The sequence below is a fragment of the Ictalurus punctatus genome, chromosome 4 (genome assembly GCF_001660625.3).
Source record: "Ictalurus punctatus breed USDA103 chromosome 4, Coco_2.0, whole genome shotgun sequence".
Classification (NCBI taxonomy): Eukaryota; Metazoa; Chordata; class Actinopteri; order Siluriformes; family Ictaluridae; genus Ictalurus; species Ictalurus punctatus.
The window spans coordinates 14,281,265-14,304,938 of record NC_071284.1 but is presented as its reverse complement, the minus strand read 5'-3'; the positions used below and the strand labels follow the sequence as shown (position 1 = coordinate 14,304,938).

Genomic DNA, 23,674 nt, shown 5'->3' with positions numbered 1-23,674 from the left:
GGGCAGGCTGAGAAACACACAAACTCTTGTACAGTCAAGGGCGGGCGGGCAGACATAACACACACAAAGGCTCCAACGCACACACGTAACATTGTGAGATAACAACATGAGACTAAGGTCTCTCTAAAATTGTTTTCTCTCTCTCCCACTTTCATTTGATAAGCCTCTTTCAAAACATCATGGTAAATTTGATAAGTCTTTTTTTAAACATTATGGTAATGTAGATGAGCTCTTTTTAACCCTATTGGTATTGAAATCATAGTCTTTCTAAAATATATTGGTTATCTACTGTGTAAATACAGTATAAATACTGGAGCTTGAGCTCCAGGTGTCAGATCACTTCTGAGAGTTCTCATTGGTGTGGATCTCGTGAGGTGGAAATAAAATCTGGACCCTTGCTTCTTCTCACTCACGGCTGGTGTCTTTTTTTCTATCTCCAACTAGGTTCACAGATGTGAGTATTTGCTTCTATGTTGAATTTTAAGTGTCTTTGGGTAATAGGCTAAATTTGGGCCAGCAGTTATTTGTCAAGGCTAGAAAAAGTATTATGTAATAAAAACTCAACAAAAACATAAAATATTAGAAATATGTATTCAGCAATAACACCAGTACATAAAATGTACATATGGGCACAAATATGTAAACAGTATACACAAGACGCCGCCTTAAGTGCATAACGTGTAAGTGAGGTGGGCCAGGAAAAAACCTAAATAGGCAATAGATTAAAGAAGACAGACATGAACAGTATGTATTCAACTCATTTGTGAGCCACACATGACATTGCTTAAGAACCAGGAGTGTCAGGGAGCTCAATCTGAAAAAAGAACATGAAACAAATAATAATAATTTAAAAAACAATAAACTCTAGAGGGTCAATGACCCTGTGTGTGGGTGCTCCAATTGGTGCAGGTTATGTAGAGCACGGTGAACCTGGCCTCCAGGCGGATGATAAAAAACAAGCTGACTCAACCATGAAAGATGCTGTTAATCCTCTCTTGCTCCAACCATCTACACATAGGGTCAGCTTCCTCGCATCCTTAATGATCTCTTAATTTCTGCTTTGCAGAAATCCTTCTTAGCCCCAATAAGGCTGTTGACTCTTGCAGCTCCAGGTGTTTTGAACTTTGGTTCGAGTAAGTGGCGAACTTTATGAAGGCAATCAACTCACACAGTTGTGTAGACATCCCAGTATCAATAAACATAATAACCAAGGCTTCCTCCCGCTTGTGGTGTTCCTGCGTATTTACTAACCAGCAGCTATCGGTTGGCTGGTGAAAGCACTGCTGTAGTGTTCTCTGTCCTGCTGTTGTCTCTGTCATGCTGCCTAGCCCTGTACCGGGGTTAGCTTTTGTTTCGGGGAGGGGGGGCTTGGCGTTCTCCTTTACCTTATTAAGGTAAGCTAGGTTAGCCTCCTTGTGCGGGCTTCTCAAATGTTCTTTCAAATTCGTGGGATATTTCCCATTAATAATTTGTCCACATATTTCACCACCTTCTACTGCAAAGCACTTGCTTTTATCTGACACACAGTCATATTCAAAGTAATCCCAAATAGGACTCTGCCGCTTTCTTCTGACTTTCGGTACTGCCATGATGCCAGGCGAGGAGCATGGACTATGCTGTTTTCAATTTGACATGGAATGTCGTAAATTCCGGATTCCCATTCGGAAATGTCAACTCTGAAAGATATTTGCTCTATGAAAGACATTGACAAAGATGAAAACTAAGGACATTTACTCTGTAATTGTATTTTATTTTAGTCAGTTTTGCAAACAGACAATACAGTTTTAGTTATCGTTTTTTTTGTAATGCCTCGTTTTTATTTCGATTTCAGTTAACGACAATGTTTTTTCACATCTAGTTTTCTTTATTTCATTCACGATTATAACATTGCTTCTAAACTATTTGTTAGTGTGAAAGGTGAGATGTCCCAGTATGACAGGGAGTGTCTGCCTGCACTCTTGTTTGTTGAAGATGTGGTAGAAGGTACTAAACAGGGTGCACGGTGGCTTAGTGGTTAGCCTCACACGTCCGGGGTTCGAGTCCAGTTGGGGCCATGTGTGTGCGGAGTTTGCATGTTCTCCCTGTGCTGCGGGGGTTTCCTTAATGTATATTAAGTACTGATTGCTGATTCAGCACTACTAATCTCCCTACCTCACAGTCTTGAGTACTAGTTGGCCGAAATTTAAGTTAAGTACATAAAACCATTTTCATTTTATTTGAAGGGTACCATATACATAGGCAAACATGATGAAGAAAACTATGTAGTATGACATACACAAAATATATAATGATAACTCATACACGACATTAATACATCTTAAGAACAGAATCTAATGACACTACTGTGGAAATAAAATATGCTCACTGATCATGTCACGTTGTTTTTGTTTTGCAGCATCTAAAAAGAGATATGAATTAAATTACAAAATATTATAGAATTCTAGCTAAAAGTGGCATAGGCATGGGGCTGAGCAAATAGAATAAACACACAGAGAAAGCAATTCACCCAAGTGGTTTTATTAAAAACTTGAAACAAATATAGTTTGCATTTTAGGGCGCACGGTGGCTTAGTGGTTAGCACGTTTGCCTCACACCTCCAGGGTCCGGGGTCCGAGTTCTGCCGGGGCCATGTGTGTGTGGAGTTTGCATGTTCTCCCCGTGCTGCGGGGGTTTCCTCCAGTTACTCCGGTTTCCTCCCCCAGTCCAAAAGACATGCATGGTAGGCTGATTGGCGTGTCTCAAGTGTCCGTGGTGTATGAATGGGTGTGAGAGTGTGTGTGATTGTGTGCCCTGCGATGGACTGGCACCCTGTCCAGGGTGTACCCCGCCTTGTGCCCGATGCTCCCTGGGATAGGCTCCAGGTTCCCCGTGACCCTGAAAAGGAGTAAGCGGTAGAAGATGGATGGATGAGAAGGTACTAAACTTTCAGCAATTCAACCATCATTTTTAAACCCCGTTTTCTCCCAATTTGGTCTTTTGCCAGCAAAGGAAAATGCTAACTTGCTTCTTCCACATATAATAGGAGCTTGTTATGGGCGAATGCATGTACATGAGTTCATTGAGTTTGTTTGCTTAATTCAACGTGATGTACAGTATTACGCCTCTGTCTATCAACCTATCAGATCCCAGGGTCTTAGTGATTATCACCACAGCTTGTATAATTGTTACATCAGCTCATGCAACAACTAACCAAATTGACTACACAAGACCTGCAAAGCACACAGTGATTAAATCCATCACCACAGCGGCATGACATGGGATAGCACAACGCAGCAGCAGACACACCCGGAAAAGTGGAATCTGCACCCAGAAGTGATGTCCCAGATCCTTGAAAGATTTGGCACAAGATCATGCTTGCTATTTAAAACAGACCACTGGAATGTCAGAACATAAATGGCATCCATTTAAACTGACAGTATTCAAAATTGTGTGTAAGTTTCAGCAAAGCTATATGACAGACACCAGCTTCACAAGCTGAGGAATGTGGAAAGTACTGTACATTAGACACTGAATGCTCAGTAACTTCCTCCATCTTAACATGGTTAAGACAGAATTATGTCTAATAGTGCCACTGCCAGCTACACAGTAAAATCCCTAGTGTTGGATTAACACCCAGAGTGTTCATTTGTGTCCAGTTGGATGATATAAACACTGTTGGCCAGTGCATTCTGACCTTGGACTGTCCAGCTCTGCCCTGGAGGCACTGACCAAGAGGTCAACCTCTGACTTGCCAAATTAAATTTAATTACATTTTATTTTATTTGTATATTGCTATTAACAATATCCACAACAACAGAAAGTGAGTCACAAATGCAGAAGCTTTAAGCAGAAACAGAGCATCAGGATGAATCAGACAGATCCGGTGGGTGAGAAGAGCACTGACACTGGCACCACATCAGGTGGCTTTGTAAGAAAAAGCTCTTTCCATTTGCTAATCTACATTATTCAAGGTACTGATAAAGAACCTGTACCTTTTGACTGAAGCAGGACTGTATCGTAATAGACCAAAATTTTGCTCAGGTGTTGTGGGAATGAAACCCCCTAATGACCATTTCTTTATAATGGCTATTTATATACAATATAAATGGCTCTAAAATTCACCATGGGGATTTTGCTGTGTATAAGTATGCTTTCTGATTATTTTTTGACTCTTGCTGGCCTTTTAGTTACATCATGTGCAGCAATGAAAGGCCTTGGCATGATTATTTTTTCCAGTCTCTCATTTGAAGCTCATCTACATAGTATTACTGGGATAACCTTTTCTTTCAGTGAAAGTACTAAGATAAGCAAGAAGGTCATTACATGATGCAGAAAAAATAGCTCTGGCTTTTGTTACTGCTAGGTTAAACTATTGTATTGCTTTGCTGCCTGGATGTTCCAGTAGCTGTATCAACAAACCCCAGTTAGTCCAAAATGCAGTAAACCATACTAAAAAACCTAAATGATTTACCATATTAGTCCTTTTTTTATCCACATTATATTAGCTTGCAGTAAATTGTATTAGCTCCCAGTAGTTTGAATTGGTTAAAAAAAAACTATTAATAATTACCTATAAAGAAATGGTCATTAGGGGGTTTCATTCCCACAACACCTGAGCAAAATTTTGGTCTATTATGATACAGTCCTGCTTCAGTCAAAAGGTACAGGTTCTTTATCAGTACCTTGAATAATGTAGATTAGCAAATGGAAAGAGCTTTTTCTTACAAAGCTACCTGATGTGGTGCCAGTGCCAGTGCTCTTCTCACCCACCGGATCTGTCTGATTCATCCTGATGCTCTGTTTCTGCTTAAAGCTTCTGCATTTGTGACTCACTTTCTGTTGTTGTGGATATTGTTAATAGCAATATACAAATAAAATAAAATGTAATTAAATTTAATTTGGCAAGTCAGAGGTTGACCTCTTGGTCAGTGCCTCCAGGGCAGAGCTGGACAGTCCAAGGTCAGAATGCACTGGCCAGACTGTCTACGCTATGCATTTCCAACTCTACTGATAATTCTACCCACACTGCACAGAATTCACAACAGGGGTACATCTGAGACTAGTGCCCTGCTGGAGACAGTTAATGACCATTGATGTTTCCCTCACTAACTGAGGGGGGGTATAGTGAGATTCCACAGAGCCACAATAGGTGTGTGGAGCCCCAGTGTTAGAGTAGAACACAACAAAATCAGCTGGAACTGAGTCTGTCTAGACCTCAAATTCTACATACTGGTGGTGTTAACCAAGAGGTTTTTCTACCAGTGACATACTGATATGAAATCTATATGTAAAATCAAATTTATTATCATGACACACTTGATTTTAGAGCAAATGTTTTGATTGGGCATCCATCCATCCATCTTCTGTACTGCTTATCCTACACAGGGTTGCAGGGAGCCAGGAGCCTTTCCCAGGGGACTTGGGGCATAAGGCAGGAGACACCTTGGACAGGATGCCAACCCATCATAGAGTACAATCATACACACACAGGCAGATGCCAATCAGCCTACAATGTATGTATTTGGACTTGTGGAGGAAACCGGAGTGCCCGGAGTAAACCCCTAAAGCATGGGGAGAACATGCAAACACCACGCTCACAGGTTCAAGGCAGGAACTGAACCTCAACCTCCAACAGGAGGTGTGAGTCAAACATCCTAACAACTAAGCCACCATGCCCCACTACAATTGGGCAAATGCAAGTAATTGTTTTATAATGTATTAATTTAAATACTACCCTTTTTGTATTGTGCTGCTCAGCACCAGGCTACCTTGTGTGCCAATGTTTTAGGGCATACACTATGATCACAAAAACAGGGGCTATAGTATACTGTATCTATGACTGGGAAAGGAACAGTGCTATGGTCCTTCCTGAAGAAGCAGCAGGGGGCAGTGTTTTATATGGAATCAAGCTCATAGACACTCTTCCCCTCATGCAAATTAGAATGTGTTTAAAAGATATAATAAATCTTTTCCTTAGGACTCTTTTTAGAAGCAAGCATCCATTAGGCTTTTTTTTCTTGCATTTCAATACATTTCATTTGAAATGATCACCACTCTTCTCTCTCTCTCTCTCTCTCTCTCTCTCTCTCTCTCTCTCTCTCTCTCTCTCTACCCAGAAAAAATATGCCTTGGGCCTGGGAATGCCTGGGAATCCCCCAGAAGGAGCTGGACTCTGTAGCTGGGGATAGGGAGGTCTGGTCTGTCCTACTTAGTATGCTGCTACCGCAACCCTTACTAGGACAAACGATGTAGAAAATGGATGGATGGACCACTCTTTTTTAGCCACTGCACTTGTTTATGTCCGTTTATTGGTGTCAACTTATTGTAATCCTCAGGAACCTCTGTGCCCACAGCAAATATTTCAAATAAGCAGAGCTCCTGGTGTGTGGCATGGTTGCCTAACATATCCTCCTCACAGTTCCAGGGTCCTCCATTTGATCATAAGCTTGTGTTATTGTCCACAAAGAGTTTGGCATGTTTTATCTGCATCTATGTGGGTTTCCTCCAGGTTCTCTGGTTTCTTCATTCCTCCCTAACACCTACTGGTAGGCTACTTTTTTTTTTTTTTTCAATCCTGCCCACTTGAACTGGACATTCTTGACCAGTCCCACCTGCTATCTCAAAATGTTTGACCTATTATGACATATTATTATTTGCACATGTACAGTGTGTGATAATTTCTGACAAACTGAATTGGTTCTATTTGACCTACTGTATAAATAAAAACCACTGTGACCCTGACCAGGATAAATTAGTTACTGAAGATGAATGAATGAAAGCAGTAAATGCATCATATGGCACTCAATACACTTGTATATTAAAAATGTGGCCTTTATTTGTCCTGCAAGTTTCACATCTGACTGCCTGCTTCTGCCTGCAAGAACGTGCTTGCAAGAAAGTGCAAATTTATTGAATCCTGCAGGATCTCTAAACTGATGCGCACCTCTAGTCTGGTCTTTTAAGAACCACCATTCAATTTACATCGACACATATGAGACACAAACAATTATTTCCCAGTGGGTCCCACAGTTTACTGTCTCTTGCTGTGCCTCATCTCATTTCTCCTCTGTGAGTTCCACTATCATATTCCTCTGGCTCCAGGACAGTGGAAGTAAAGCAGTCAAGATTCTCTTCAGCCATAGATAATGAATGTAAGTTAGCTAGCTCAGACAAAATCCACATTTATCAGGGTTCCCTCACAAGGCAGGCAGAGACACATCTCAGTGTAATGCTGCAATAATGGTACCTTTACAACTGCTTTAATTACCAGTAGGCTTTTAATTAGCAGGTAGGACAATGTATGCTGAACACTTGCCAGCATTGATAGGAAAGGTCAAGCCATTATTAGATGGCTTTGCTGATGGGTGGCTGAGGAGAGGCAGGAGAGTGATTAATTTTCACTAGCCAGCAATCTAGTCCCATGGAGCATGCTATTGATTTGCTCGAGATGGGACATGGCAGATGCTGAAGTACAATTTAAAAACTATAAAAACTGTAGTCCATGCAGCCTGGAGCTGGCCCCCTATTGACAGCTGGGATTTAACACAGCACATTGTGATTTGCATGCTGTTGTGGGCAACCATTTTGTATGACTGTGTACGAGTAATGACACTGCAGAGCTCTATAGGTCATTTACACATTTTCAGCAGTTTCTCTACAAGTAATATCTAAAGCCACATTTGCTGTCCAACACTGATCGATTTTTTGAATGGTGGCTACAGTGTTCTGATAGAGGAATATCGTATTAATCAATGAATGCAAGTACAATTGAACATCAGCAGAGTGAAGGCTTCATCCTGACGGCTTCATCCTCAGATGATCAAAGATTCTCAGAGATCAAAAGCTTATTTATAAATGGTAGTTTATTCAGTCTTTACTAATGACCTGTGAGGCGTGACTAGACCTGATTCTGGCAATGAACATTTCCTCATAGGGATGCAAACCCTGAATAGCTCAGCATTGCACTCGGACTTAGTCCTGGCTATGTCAAGGGTCATCAAGAATGTAGTCCCCAGAGCGTAATGAGAAATGTGTGCATGCTGCACAGTCAGTAGTCAGATGTTATATGCTATGGTGAATGGGTGATATGTGCTATCCGGAGAACTGTCAGTGACTAGGCTGTAAGAAATATTTTGAAGAAAATGCATGGGCTTACAGTAATAATGCAAGTATATTGGACTACTGGAGGGTATCAGAGAAACAAGATCCAGAGAAGTGGCTGTGTCCATATTTAACATTTAACTAAAAGCAAAAGTGTTGGACTTTGGCCTTGGCCAAGTATGCCTATAAATACAGTGGGGGACATAAGTATTGAACACTTAAAAAAAAAAATTCAGTAAGTATATTTCCAATGAGGCTATTCACATGATATTTTCATCAGACATCAGTATTAACTCAAGAAATCCGGAAATATAAAGAATTTACAACATTAAAGTCCATAAATAAATTTATGTGTAATAAAGTGGAATGACACTGGAAAAAAGTATTGAACACGCTAAGAAAAAGCAGTTCTCCAAGGCAAGGTAAGGCAAGGAACCAGCTGAAATCCGTAAGTAATTACACCTCCTATCTGTGCAAATTAATATCAGCTGGGTTAGTAGATTGATGGTCTATAAAAAGGCTTTTTGTTACCAAGGTGTCACAGAAGAAACATCTCATGATGGGTGAAAGCAAAGAGCTCTCCCAAGACCTTCACAAACTTATTGTTGCGATACATATTGATGTAATCGGATACAGACATTTAAAAATTCTGAGTCTTCCAGTAAGCACCATTGGGGCCATTATGCGCAAGTGGAAGCATCATCACTCCGTCATCAACCGACCATGCACTGAAGCTCCTCGCAAAATTTCTGACCAGGGAGTCAGAAGAATAGTCAGAAGAGTAGCCCAAGAGCCAAGGACCACTTGGAGGCAGCAGGTGCCATCGTCACAGAGAAAACAAAAGGCAATGCACTCCACTGCTCACGCTCACCCTGCAAGATTCCATTACTAGAGAAAAGGCATGTTGAAGCTCATTTAAAGTTTGCTACAACTCATTTGGACAAACCTATGAATTACTGGGAGAGTCTAGGCTGGTCAGACGAGAACAAAATGTAACTTTTTGGCTGTCATACTACATACCATGTTTGGAGAAGAAATGGCACTGTACATCACCCTAAAAACACTATACCAACAGTGAAATTTGGAGGTGGAAGCATCATAGTGTGGGGCTGTTTTTCATCACATGTTACTGGCAGATTTATAACTGAAGGAAAGATGAATGGAGCCCTTTACCGGGACATTCTTGAGAAGAATCTGCTGCCATCCACCAGGATGATGAAGATGAGACGTGGGTGGACCTTCCAGTTGGACAACAATCAAAAGCATACAGCAAAGGAAACTCTCAATTGGTTTCAGAGGGGAAAAAAAGCAAGGTGTTAGACTGGCCCAGTCAATCACCTGACTTGATTCCAGTTGTACAAGATTTAAAGACAATATGTTTAGAAGAATGGGCCAAAATCACACCTGAATATTGCGGCCGATTCATTTCTTTATACAGGAAGTGTCTTGAAGATGTCATTAAAAGAAAAAAAGGCTTCTCCGCTAAGTATTAAATAAATTTCATGTAGCGTTGTCACGTACCGGGGCAGATGAGCACATGCGTGTGTGGGAAGTGTAGTCCTCAGCGGCCATGTTAGAAGTGGGTGTTTATATATATATATATATATATATATATATATATATATATATATATATATATATATATATATATATATATATATAAAGTCTTGTTTGGTGTCAAAGTACATGCTTCTACAATCAGAAAGAGATTGCACAAATTTGACCTGCATGGGAGGCATGGCAGGAAAAAGCCTTTGTTGTCTAAAAAGAACATTAAAGCAAGACTATGGTTTGCCAATGAACATATAGTTGTTTGGCCACAGTAACAGCAGACATGTTTTTCACTGACCAAAAGACAGCTTTTCAGAAGAAGCACCTCATACCAACTATGAAGCACGGTGGTGGAAATGTTATGGTTTGGAGTTTCTTTGCTGCCTCAGGGACTGGACAGCTTGCATTCATTCAAGTTATGAATTCTGCATCATATCAAAGAGTACTTGAAGATGAGCCCATCTGTCCCAAAGTTGAAGTTGAACCGAAAGTGGATTTTTCAAGAGGATAATGATCCTAAGCACACTAGCAAATCCACCAAGGAATGGCTCAAAAAGAAGAAATGGAGGGTTATGGAATAGCTTAGTCAAAACCTGGATTTGAATCCCATTGAAATGTTGTGGGGGGGATTTGAAAGGGGCAGTAAATGCAAGAAAACCCTCAAATATCTTGCAATATTTCTTTGCAGAAAGAGTATTGCATGGAATAGTGGTCAAAAATTCCAGCAAGTCAATGTCAGAGACTGGTGGACAATTATGCAAACTGCCTACAAGATTTTATTTCTGCTAAAAGGGGCTAGCTTCTGAGGCCACGGGTATACTTACTTTTTCCACTGAAGAATATCACATCTATTGATATTTCTGTTGAATAAATTATTGAAATAGTTCATTTTCCTTGTGGTTTTGTTCAGGTATATCAACTTTATTAATAGGCACTGTTTCAAAGATGATCACATGTTTGCTTGTCCAAATAAGCAAAAATCTCCATGGGGTGTACTTATTTTTTCACATGACTTTAAGGGACAAATATACTGGTATACAATTCATGACAAAGTAGATAAAAACCCATAAAGCAAGCTATAAAATTATGATTCACCCAATAAAACTATGCATTTTATGGATTGAGCAGTAGCTGACTTCTTTTCTGATGACTGTGTTTCTTGGGAGGATGGTTGATGCCAGATCTGGCACCAATGGTTAAGTACAATCTTAAGGACACACATGAGCATAAGGTCAAACAAATGCTAATGTGCTAACACTGATTGAAAACTATCATAGACCAGTGAACGCGGTAGGATTTGCAAAATGCTGTCTTGCATAATGTAAGTGCTATTAGAGTTAAATCTGTATGAGAAATAATAGGCTCCTTGTGTTAGCTCATCCAGGAAAATTCAGTAATTTAGTGCTAATTTGATGGTTTACTGCACCATTCTTTTATAACCATGAAAGATGTCTCTACCTTATGTGGTAATATTGTTGGTCCAGCAGAAAAGCCCAGCGGTAGTTGACGGGGAGTGGGCTGGAGTTTGTCATGGTAAGCTGCTGCTGGACTTCTGTACAGTTGGGGATGCAGCCAAAGTCCAACACATGGCTGGAGAAGTGCAGGTTGGGAAAGTGTGCCTCTCCTCGCAGAGCCACGGTGTCTCACTGTGGGTGCCCACTGCAGTTCACCTCCAGCACTTCCTCAGCCACACGGCTCACAGAATCCAGCTGGTACAAAGGGTCGAAGCGCAGCTCTGCTTCAGCACCAATACCCATCACCAGACTCTACATGCACCAACACAGAATAAATGAAGAGTGAGATTAATCAATGCTTTAGGTAATGTCAAGTGAATCACTCTTCACCAAGTTCAGTAAAGCTGTTTATTTCGAAGGTGAAATGCTAAATGTTACACTAAGGAATATTTATTAGTCACACAGTATACTTATACAGTGTAATTTCAAATATTTGTTGAATTTGCCTTTGAATATAATTGATAGGTTAAGTTTATGCATAATGTTAAATAAAGATTATCTTCTTTAAGCTATTCAGGATCTGTAAACATGCCCTTTCACTATTATATAAAAGGAAATTTCACTTAAACAGGTGGAAATCTTACCGCCCAATTTAAAAAGGTGGACAATTCCCATATATTTGGCGTGAGACTCACACTTCTGGGTCTTTTAGACTTCAATATCTTAGTCTAAACATAAGTTGGGTAAGGTTGGCTACATAAGCAATACAAAAGCATAAGACAAAAGACAAAACACCTTGACAAAAACATAATCAAGGACAGAAACCCAAAAACGTAATAAGATCATTAGTAAGCAAAAATCACATTGAACTGATCTTAAATGATTGAATCATAATCATGGAAAATAAAAATATATATATTTGGAGGAATGGGCTAAAATTCCCCCAAGCCAATGTGCAGGACTGAACAACAATTACCAGAAATGTTTAGTTGCAGTTATTTCTACACAAAAAGGTCACAGAAGAAAGCAAAGGTTCACATACTTTTGCCACTTACAAGTCTGCAATATTGGATAATTTTTCTCGATAAATAAATAGTCAAGTATAATATTTTTGTCTCACTTGTTTAATTGATTTCTCTTTATCTACTTTCAGGACTCAGGATTCATCATATTATGTAAAGGTCATATTTATGCAGAAATATGAAATTCTAAAGGGTTCAACAAATTTTCAAGCACCATTGTAATAGCCAAGGATTATATAACACCAGCCTTATAACTGTCATTTAATGCAAGACAACAACACTCAAAGGAAACTGTCTCTACTAAAATTATTTGTACGATAATTGCATGTTATAACTGCATGTTAGCAAAATTTTAAATGATAACACTGAATGTTTGGTGGTGAATGTTATCATGTTCACAAAATGATAGTGACTTGTGAAAAGACCTCTACACCATAGGTCTATACCAAAGGTAGGTGCTAACTCAGTAAACTCAGTAAACTTTTAAACCATAATGGTCATGTGCCTCATTTAATTTTGGGGTGCTCAATAAAAAAATACATGCAATAATATCCTTCTCTAATAATATCCCACCCCATCCACTCACTAATCTTCTGCCAAACCCTTCCTGAAAGTTGGCATCCCTGCCAAATAACTCTTTTTGAAGAAGTGTACCTTTGAGGAGGTGAATGAGTCATCACTGGTACAGTCACAGAGCCCAAATGGCTCAGCCAAGATGAGCTCCAGAGAGAGCACCAATGTGGAGACATTCTTCAAATAGAGCCTCTCATACAGAGGCACAAGGGGCATACCTGGAACCTGGAGGATATAGAACAAACCCATCAAACTCAAAAAACAGACAACAACCACAACATCCCAGTGGACTATGATGGCAAAATATCAAGAAGGACTGTCAATATATTCAACAATTGCAAGATTGTAGAAAAGATGGTTGTAGTCATATTCAAATTAAATATGGAACAAATAAAACACATAGGGGCCACGGGCACCTCCTCTCCAGCAGTGTTCATTGGGAATATATCAGTTAGATAGTCCTGTTTTTCCTATTAATCTTGTCTAGAGCCTCTAGAACCTTAAGCAATATTTTTTTTCAATATTATACAAAATATTAATTCTGTACTAGTAATGTGATGGTGAGGAAATTTTCTCACTGGTTAATCGACCGGTAACACTGTGTAACACGGGGGGGGGGGGGGGGGGGGGGTGTTAAATCGGTGTGTGCCTGAACAACGTATAACACTAGTAACACTGACTATCGCAGCAAGTCTATTATATACATTGTTCTAAAAGTGTCTCAAGGCAAACATAAACGCTCAGAAGAAAGCACAAACGTATTATACAACAGCATGTTATTGTATTGACATATGTTTTGTCAATGTCAAAAAAGGGCAAATATTAAAAAATCTACGCATAAAATATTGGGCAAAGATTCAACAGAATCTAATTTATAACACTATCTAACAGTATATATAATCCAGCTTTATGAAATAGTTAAGTATCCAAAAATCACATGATTACAACTATTGACAACTGCAGCTAGCAAAAGTAACCTTACAAGCAAACAGTAGCTCAAATATGTTCATCCTTTTCATTTTGAGTACAGCTTGTTTACGTCTGTTTTATTTTATTCTTTTTTTTTAGCACTTTATTTCTGTTTATTAACATCAGTTACTGTATTACATCTGTAATTGTTTTTTTTTAACAGTTGGATCTGACCTATTGTGGATTGCAGGAGCTTTTGTGGTAAATTGTATGTGTAGAAAGTTGTATAAAGTTGGGAATGTCTGTTGTATAACATTTTCTTGTTGGCACTCACAATTATAAATCTCATACTCTGTGACTTATCAAATCTTTCCTCTGTGATTCTCTCTTACAGAGAATCTAATCATTTATTACCTAAGGATGACTGCCCACAGTAATAATATCTTCTAGACTGCTATTAGTTCTCTAATATTAGTGCCAATATGTAGAAACCAAAATTTCATCCTCACTCCTGTCTCTTTTCCCATCCGATTCAATCAAGTTCCTTTCCTTCTCATTCCCCTCTCCTTCTACTTAATTGCTTTAGTCTTGCAGGCCCTTGTGCAGGAATTATCTGTAAATCTAGCATGTGCTGTCAACACATAGACATATGGGACTGTACCAGATAAAAGAATGCTCTCAAACCAAATTAGCATTTTAAGTTTTGAAAAAGCTGCCTGGCAATGGAACTTGAAAGCGATTGTCACAATATCATGAAGATCTATGAAAACCACTAAAGCTGAAGCTCACAGCAGGGAAAGGGTAGGAGGCCGTGCACATTTGGCTGGGTATGTGTGTGTTTGTGTTTGTGTGTGTGTGTGTGTGTGTGTGTGTGTGTGTGTGTGTGTGTGTGTGTGTGTGTGTGTGAGAGAGAGAGAGAGAGAGAGAGAGAGAGAGAGAGAGAGAGAGAGAGAGAGAGAGAGAGAGAGAGTACGGCGGGATGTAATAATGAAGGCAATATATGGCAGACAGGAAATCAGTTTCATTATAATCATGGTTCCTCCTGATCTGTCTGTTCTTTACATAATAGTCACCTAACAATTTACACCAAGTTACAAAAATAGTTCTACTGTTCTACTATGTTGTAATTTATTAAACTGTAATTCTGAACTAAAAATATTTTTGAATTGACATTAATATTGATTTATTGATCTCTAAAAAAAATGGACTGCAGCACTTTCATGTCTATAATCTGCTCTACAGACTAATCAAAATAGCAAACAGTCAGTAAACAGTTCAGAGGACTAGGTAATTGCCACAATGCAAGCATATGGAAGAGAAGGACACCCTCCCACCATAATAATAATAATAATAATAATAATAATAATAATAATAATAATAATAAAGTACAAGTGATGCCTAGAATTTCAGGTTTAGACCATGATGCTGTAGCGCAATTCACTTAGATAACAAAAATGGCATGCATTAGATGCTCTCACCCAACATTGAGTTCTGCCTAGTGCCAAGTGTGACCTTATTTTGATGGCATAATGACAGTATAATGAAGAAGATTCACTTTATAGAATATTAAAGGAGAGTATGTTATGAGCACACAGGTTTCAGTCAGTAACAAGCTAGAGCACACAAACCTTTTCTACACAGAAGTTGAGCTGCTGAGGGGAGATATTCAAGACTGGGGCAATGAATTGACACGTGATATCCACTGTCATGATACGCTCCTTCCCATTCTGATTCCCGACGATGGCATGGCATACCAGCCTTTCTCTTACCACCTACACACACACACACACACACACACACACACACACACACACTCCGTTAAACTTTTCATATTCAAAGCCTAAGCTGTGAGATGTGCCCCTTATTCATATTCACCTCATTCATATTCTTAGACAAGCCTGGCAGTACTGATCTGAAATACAGCCATGCTCTGTCAAGACTGAGCTCCAGTATACTGATATATATGCCGTAAGAGGACTGGGTTTATCTCTGCTCTTCACCTTCCCTCCTTTGTCGCTACCTATTCAATCAATAGAGGCTCAGGGCAAAACTGCCAGAGAAGGAAAGCAATACATTGCTTGGTGCAACTCAGTGCATTTCTGACATTATTTGGTACGTATTATATGTATCAGGGAATGCAATAAATGTGATATGCTTTCGTGCATCTTGCTGCAGCTTTCAAAAACAGAGCAGAGAGCTTTACATAAACAAGCACACAACAAACTACACAATAAATAAATAAATGACCAATAAATGCAGGCAATCCCTATATCTAAAAATAAACATATGTTCACATATGAAAAATGCATATACATTTACAACTTAATAACTGAGAGCAGCATTCTGGGATAATTAGAATTGATTAAGAACAATACTATGATATACTATATTATGATATACAATATACTATGTTTAAAAAAAAACAGTTAGAGTAAATTCTGTTTGGGGCTTTAAGTTCAATTCAGCCATTAAGAATGTGTTATGGTATATAGGCAAAATGTTTACTTTACTTTGAGCATATCACAGGAGCCTTCCAGCAGCATGTTGATGGGGTGACCTGGACCAAGCTCCAACCTTTTGGGTGTCATGGAGAAAACAGGGGAACCCAAAGTCGAAGGTGCCAGTGGACTCCTGGCTTTGCCTTCCCTGGAGATAGTGAGTGGTTGGTATTAAAGAAAGCCTTCAGTAGTCCAGAAAAGCCTGTGAAATCGCTGACCTCTGTTGGTGATCTTAAAGTGATACTGGCATGGACCTGAGCTGCAGAGTAGAAACAGAAAGGTATTAATTCCAAATGTATATTAGTTGAGCAGGAGTCTTTTTATAAAACTTTGATAGAAAAAGATCATTAGCGTATATTAAGTATTGATTGCTGATTCAGCACTACTAATCTCCCTACCTCATAGCCTTGAGTACTAGTTGGCCGAAATTTAAGTTAAGTCTTATATACAGTACATAAAACCATTTTCATTTTATTTGAAGGGTACCATATACGTAGGCAAACATGATGAAGAAAACTATGTAGTATGACATACACAAAATATATAATGATAACTCATACAGAACATTAATACATCTTAAGAACAGAATCTAATGAAACTACTGTGGAAATAAAATATGCTCACTGATCATGTCACTCTGTTTTTGTTTTGCAACATCTAAAAAGAGATATGAATTAAATTACAAAATATTATAGACTTCTAGCTAAAAGTGGCATAGGCATGGGGCTGAGCAAATAGAAAACACACAGAGACTGCAATTCACCCAAGTGGTTTTATAAAAATTTGAAACAAATATAGTTTTCATTTTACACCATACCTAAAGTGGGTAACAAGGTCCAGATGGGGAGCAAAGAGCCGATCAGTTACAATGGTGGTACCCTTCCCCGTGGCCCACAAGGGTACTGTGCAGGTTTGGCTGCTATGGATGGCCAACTGCAATTTGTCCTGAAAGGGGAGAGTATCATCTAGACGGGCAACCAGTGTCAGTTCTAGCTGCCCCTCTGGGGGGGTCTCTCCTTCTGCTGGCTCCACCCTCCACTGAGAGTTACTCTTAGCCTGCCATCAAATGACTGTATAAATATTGTATAAAATAACATACAATATTTAACTAAATATTTAACAATATTAAACTATTTAAACCCTCAAAGGTTTTATAATGTATCCTTTCCTGCAGAACTTGTAATATGGTTATTGAAAGCATGTTCAGCACTCACTGTTAATCAGGCTTGGGGAGTAACGGAATACATGTAACGGCATTACGTAATCAGGATACAAAGAAATGGTAACTGTAATCTGTTACAGTTACGTGAAAAATCAAAGTAATCACATTACAGGTACATTTTGTAAAAAATGGGAATACTATTTTGGGGATTACATTTCATTACATTACATTCATTTAAAACCAAAAAAATTAATCTTTTGACATAACACAATATAGACAGCTGCTTGATTACAGTTCTGGTTCTCTCTTGTCAGTCATGACTCACATGAGTAACCTCCTGGTGCATGCACAAATAAATTTTGCGCAAAGTGAATTTGGTAGAAATTAACACAAATTGTTCTCTGAAATGCTTTTGTTTGGGTGTCCTCTTTTTCAGACCATAAAAAAGTTTCCGGCCAGGATTTCTAAATTTGAAAAAATGTCTGGAATTTGGCTTTAGCTTCATTATGATGTGCTTATGGGTGTAATACTGCATCATATGTGCACATATTTGCATTGCTTTAACCCCTCTCTGTAATTGCCACCTCCTCGCACACCAATTGGTTGATTATAAAAGGCTTACAGCAACCTTTGGCCAAATTCCTGCCTCTCAACCATTAGCCTACTTTCAGCAAACGCGTGAAGATGAAGCATTGTTGTGTACGGTGTCAAACAGTTGCTTGACAATAACAGTAAATGACTGCTGTCCTGAGTTGAAACAATGCCTATGGCCATATAAGGTCATTTTTAATTTCATGATATCACATTCAAATGTGTACATGATGACAGAAGGCACACTCATGGCATCTAATGTTTTATTTTATTCCATGCACATTCAAAAGAATGTAGGAATTTATCTATATATTTATGTAATGCTAATAGTGCTAACAGTCTTTTTCAGTGTATTAAAATCTGAATTCATAGTAACACTGTTTTGAACGCTATTAAGACACAAAAAAACGGGGTCATCTTTTTGGAAAACCAGAATATGGTCATCCTAACTTTTGTGATGTAATGTTATCCACATCAGGGACAGTGATCTCTAATTTATTTATTTATTTATTTATTTATTTATTTATCTTAAAACATATCTAAACATTGAACATGTTTTTAAGCTCTAAAATAATCTCTAAATAAAAGTGTTTTAGATCATATTGCTTTTCTCTTGACTTTATTTATATATGTGACCTTGAAGTAATCCAAAAGTAGTCAGATTACGTTACTTATTGTGATACTTGGATTATGTACTGATCATATTTTTTATTAAGTAATTTGTAACTATAACGGAATGTTTTTTAAAGTAACCCTCCCAACCCTACTGTTAGTACAGTACATCCTCTAATTTTCAGGCCAATTGAAGTCAAACATGTAGCCAGAAATATTATACATTCCAGGTCAGCTGTACTCCCTGCCAGGTTTTAAAGATAGATTACTACCAACAATAAACTAACAGTAAAATTATTTTATAGTTAATTTGCTAACAATAAAGCCCAATCAATTAGCTTCACCTTGGACTCATTTACTTATATAGGAATAATATTAATATTAATAATTAATAATAATTAATAATATTACTTATAAGGAATAAAACCACTCTTACAGCAAATAAACTTATTTGGTTTAATGCTTTCTTCACCAGCTCAGGCAACAGCCAGTTTGTACTTGTTTGCATCTAAAAAATATATACATATATTATATTGCTTTTTTTTTCTTTTCTTTTTTACATACGTGTCAGTGATTGTGCAACAGTAAACTCTAGTTCTGGCTTTGAAAAATAACAGTGAAGTAAGTTTGAAATGGCTGTTCAGAGTTCTTACTCTCAAGAGTGTAACCTTTGGACAGAGTAGAGCATCTTCATGATAACTTTGGAATGGACCAGAGTGTGTATATGTGTATGTGTGTGTGTTCTCCTGCCAGAGTCCATTAATCTAAGGATGCTCTCAGGAGAATGGCTGCAAGGAGTAGAAAAAGGAAAGCATGAGTGGCAAGAGGAAATTTCTGGACAGAGAATTAATCTATCAAATTGTAGACAGAGAGGGCTAATATATCAGATTGAGGAAAAGTGCAGGCAGGTTAATGCAAGCAGTAAGTATTCTGCTTGTGTGTTATCAACTGTGGGAACCTAGCACCTATAGAGAGGGACTTTGACAAAGCATAACTTCATAAGCCAGATGCTTCATGTTCGTTTTTGATTTTGATCCCTGCTGATTTTTCTTTCTTTCTTTTTAAATAAGCATCAACACGCAGCACCCCCTCCATCTTCATTTGTGTTTTCCCCTCTTGAAAGCAGTGTTACACTAGCTGAAAGGCAGATTAAAATTAATTCCCATAACACAATATGCTGATTGATTTCTCCTGGTTTTAATTGGGATTTTCAAAGTAAGGGAGGAGTGCTGTGTGTGGGTTATTCTGATTAATGGCATATTATTTATCTTTTTCTGCATGGCTCATGCAGCTAATTTGCATTCATCACATCCCAACTACATCTCTTGTTCCAGCAAACCATGGTGAAACAGAAAGCTAACTAGACCAAATGCAGGGACAGAGCTTCTACTAACTTTTTCTAACTTTTTTGATTACAAACTCCTCCACGGTGAAATACATATGCCTGTAGGATGTTAAGATAAAAGGCAATATTTTTAGGATCACAGCGCAAGAATATATCATAAGATTGCAGCATAATATATTATCAGTATATTCATGACAATAAGCGCAGACAGAAACCTTTCAAAGGGGAAAGCAAGAATTAACTTAGTATCAAGAGATGTGACTGGATTGCTGTTTAAACATCCAATCAAATTAAATCTTTGCAAAACTGAGCCAACAAATCTGCATAGGAGTAGAAGCAACATTATTTAGTTTTGTTATTTATTTTATTGATTCTATTATTTATGTAATATTCTGTGCATAATTACATCAACTTATTTACATTTCACAGCTGAGTTGTTCATTTATTTGTTGTTGTTGTTTTCAGATAAAACAGTTGAGTCTGTTGAATGTAGTTAGTAGTTGGCTGATGTAGCTTATTTCGTTGAAATGGGGTAACATTAATAATAGTGTGCATCCCCAAAAATGTGTTGTAATAAGACAAGAATTTTAAGCATTTCCTTAAGCAATGATTTCAAGGTCAGTTTTTCAAAATGGGTTAGATAATATCACTGCATTGGTGGACTTAGAAGGTAATACAACTAATGTTGTGCTACTCCAGGCACATTCATTTTTGTACACACTAATAACAAAGTGGTGCACAGTCGAAGATATTGAGTTGCCACTACATGGCAAACCTGTAAGTAAAGGACAAATTATAAAATAACACTTTTAGCCTATATTGAGGTAAAACGGTAAAACCGTAAATCTTAGAGATCGTATTTGTAAAAAGAAAACTGTTTTACATAAAATATAAAAAGTGATTTCACTGTATATATTAAGTTATGCGTTATGTGTTCATTGTGTTCTAAGATGGATTTGGCATATAAAAAAAACATATGCTCATGGATCATGTCACTTATCATGTTTATCATGTAAAAACAGGTTATGCAATGAATTAAGACTTTGTTATAGAATACTAGGAAAGATCAGTTAAAAATACTGCATGTATAGCTGTATTTGAATGCTAAAATTATTCTCAAATTGTATGTGTGCAATTATACTGCTATTCAAGCAGCAAAAGCTTCATAAAATTGCTACTCACAAGCTTCTTAAAATTGCTGTGCTTAAGCCAGAAGTCTACAAATTGCCCTCAAGACACCCATTTACAGTCTAACTACTCTGCAGAACCATATAGGCACTCAGCTCTGTCTCTGGTCCAGGGGCAACATCGTGGCTCCTGGCACTTTTCAACGACTGCTTAACAATGTTTAGAATACCAATAGCTTGGAAAGCTTGGAGAGCTTGAAAGCGCCTCTTGCTCAACCGGCTGGCAACCGTAGTCGAGCCACAACTCATACCTGAACAGGCTGGGTTCTGACCCGGGAAGTCCTGCACGAGCCATACACTGAAGCTGACACAGTTTATTGAGGATGGCTTTGAACTCAGTATGATTACGGGCGTGGCATTTGTCAACCTATCTGCTGCCTACGACATGGTCAACATCAAGGGACTGTTTTCAAAAGTTGCAAATATTACCAAGGACAGTTTTCATGAAAATTCTCAACAAGCTGCTCCACAACCGCAGATTCCCAAGTCCATCTCCACACGGGGAAGAGTCGCTGGAGATGTCAGAAAAATGGTCTTCCACAGGGTAGCGTCCTGCCCCAACCCTGTTCAATACCTACACGAATGACCAACCCAGCCCGCCCCAGACACAACGTTTCGTGTATGCAGACGAATTGGCCTTAGCAGCTCAGAGCAGTTCTTTTGAAGAGGTAGAGTCGACTTTGTCTCAGGCCTTGAAACATCTAGGACAGTACTATGAGGCCAATTGCCTCAGGCCTAACCCCTCAAAGACACAGACTTGCACGTTTCATCTGCACAACCACCAAGCGAGGAGAGCCCTGAGCGTCACCTGGAATGGTGTAGAGATCAAGCACTGCCCTCACCCAAGATATCTGGGGATCACACTGGACAGGGCACTCACGTACAAAGCTCATTGCTTTAACACCCGACAAAAGGTTAACTCGCGCAACAACCTGCTGCGAAGGCCGACCTCAACCAGCTGGGGCACGACGGCTCACACTGTGCACACCACTGGCCTGGCACTGTGCTTCTCTGCTGGCCAGTTCACCTGCCCGGTCTGGCACCGCTCCGCAAACGCCGCACAGGTGACCGCCGGTCTGAACGACACCTGTCGCATCGTAACCGGACGCCTCAAGCCAACCCCACTCAACAAGCTGTACCCGCTAACTAGAGTCGATCCCCCAGACAGAGGTTGCCTGTGCCGTCGAGAGGCGGAAACAGGAGCAAGACCCACGATACCCGCTGCACAAACACCGCTTGCCTCCTGCCCACCTAAGGAATTGCAAGAGCTTCATGAGGTGCACGAGCCCTTTGTGGGGTGACCCGTCCAAGGCATGCTGCTCGTTCTGGTGGGACAAGTGCTCTCCTGCCTGACCCTTATGTGCAACCTGCCGAACACCTGCTGCCCGGGCACAAACAACCGTGGCCAATATGAAGAGAACTAAACAGACTAAGAACACAAGTCGGCCACTGCAGGGAGAATATGGTCACATGGGGACTGCTTCCTGGCCAATCGACTTATTGGGCCACCTGCGTATCAGTGCCACAAACCATGGCGCACCTGTTGGCATACCCCTTGTGTCCACATTTCTGCACGGCGCGTGACCTGTGCAACGCGACGGACAGGGCTATCGAGACCGCCGCCTACTGGGCGAAACTAATATGAAGTGGAACCTGGACACAAAAAGAAGAAGAAAGACTCAGCTTTGCCAATGTGGACAATGAACGGAGGGCATCCAAAGTGAAAACCAGAGCCTACACCCTGGGCTACTGCTTGAATCAAACTCTCGACAAATTAATATATGTTCCTGCAAGTCACTGTGTGTAATTTTACACCTTTAAGTCTGTTGTCAACTCTTTAGTCCCCAAAACAAATCGGGATGAAGCCTGTAGTACAATACAACCAGTAGTACAAGCAGCAGCAAAGACTGCCCTTGAAGCACTGGAAAATGGCAAGCACACCATTCTCTGCGATGAAGATGGCACTCAGGAAAGGAGACAAATCATTTCAGTCATATGAGAATACAGAGTCATCAGGGAGTGATAGATCACTCTCTCAGCTTTTATTACAGAGAGAGAGACAGAGAGAGAGACAGAGAGAGAGAGAGAGAGAGAGAGAGAGAGATGGTCAATAGGGGACTGGATCAAAAACGGGATGGCTTCCCTTTGAGAGAACAATCCAAGAGAACAGCAAGAGGGCTGAAGTTTCAATAATCGGATAAGGCTTACATTAGCGAGGTTTAACACCATTGATTGCTTTGAACCTCATCACACTGGAGAGGTTTAAAATGGAAATAAATCTCTAGGTGTTCCATACACCTAACACTGCTGCAGTATGAAGGATCACTACAGACACATACACAAATATATAAAAAAAAAAAAAACAAATTAATCAGATATTATAAAAATGCACACTCTTCTGGCACACTACAGTGCCTCTTTCTTTGTGGAAACCCACACTTTCAAGGGCCTGCAAATACAGTATCTCACAAAAGTGAGTACACCCCTCACATTTTTGTAAATATTTGATTATATCTTTTCATGTGACAACACTGAAGATGATGACACTTTGCTACAATGTAAAGTAGTGAGTGTACAGCTTGTGTAACAGTGTAAATTTGCTGTCCCCTCAAAATAACTCAACACACAGCCATTAATGTCTAAACCGCTGGCAACAAAAATGAGTACACCCCTAACTGAAAATGTCCAAAT

The 23,674-nt window shown here is 39.3% G+C and overlaps 1 protein-coding gene and 1 pseudogene across 2 annotated transcripts in view; one reads left to right on the top strand and one right to left on the bottom strand.

Annotated features, from left to right (window-relative positions):
- Positions 1-6,639, top strand: part of LOC124626882 (hydrocephalus-inducing protein homolog) — a 60,519-nt gene extending 53,880 nt beyond the window's left edge. For both annotated transcript variants that reach the window (XM_053677993.1, XM_047153011.2), the window contains one exon: positions 6,096-6,639. In XM_053677993.1, coding sequence (XP_053533968.1) covers positions 6,096-6,157 — 62 coding nt within the window. In that variant the 3' untranslated portion in view covers positions 6,158-6,639. The remainder of the gene's footprint in view (positions 1-6,095) is intronic.
- The window catches only part of LOC124627191 (hydrocephalus-inducing protein homolog), a 50,627-nt pseudogene continuing 27,656 nt past the window's right edge, over positions 704-23,674 (bottom strand).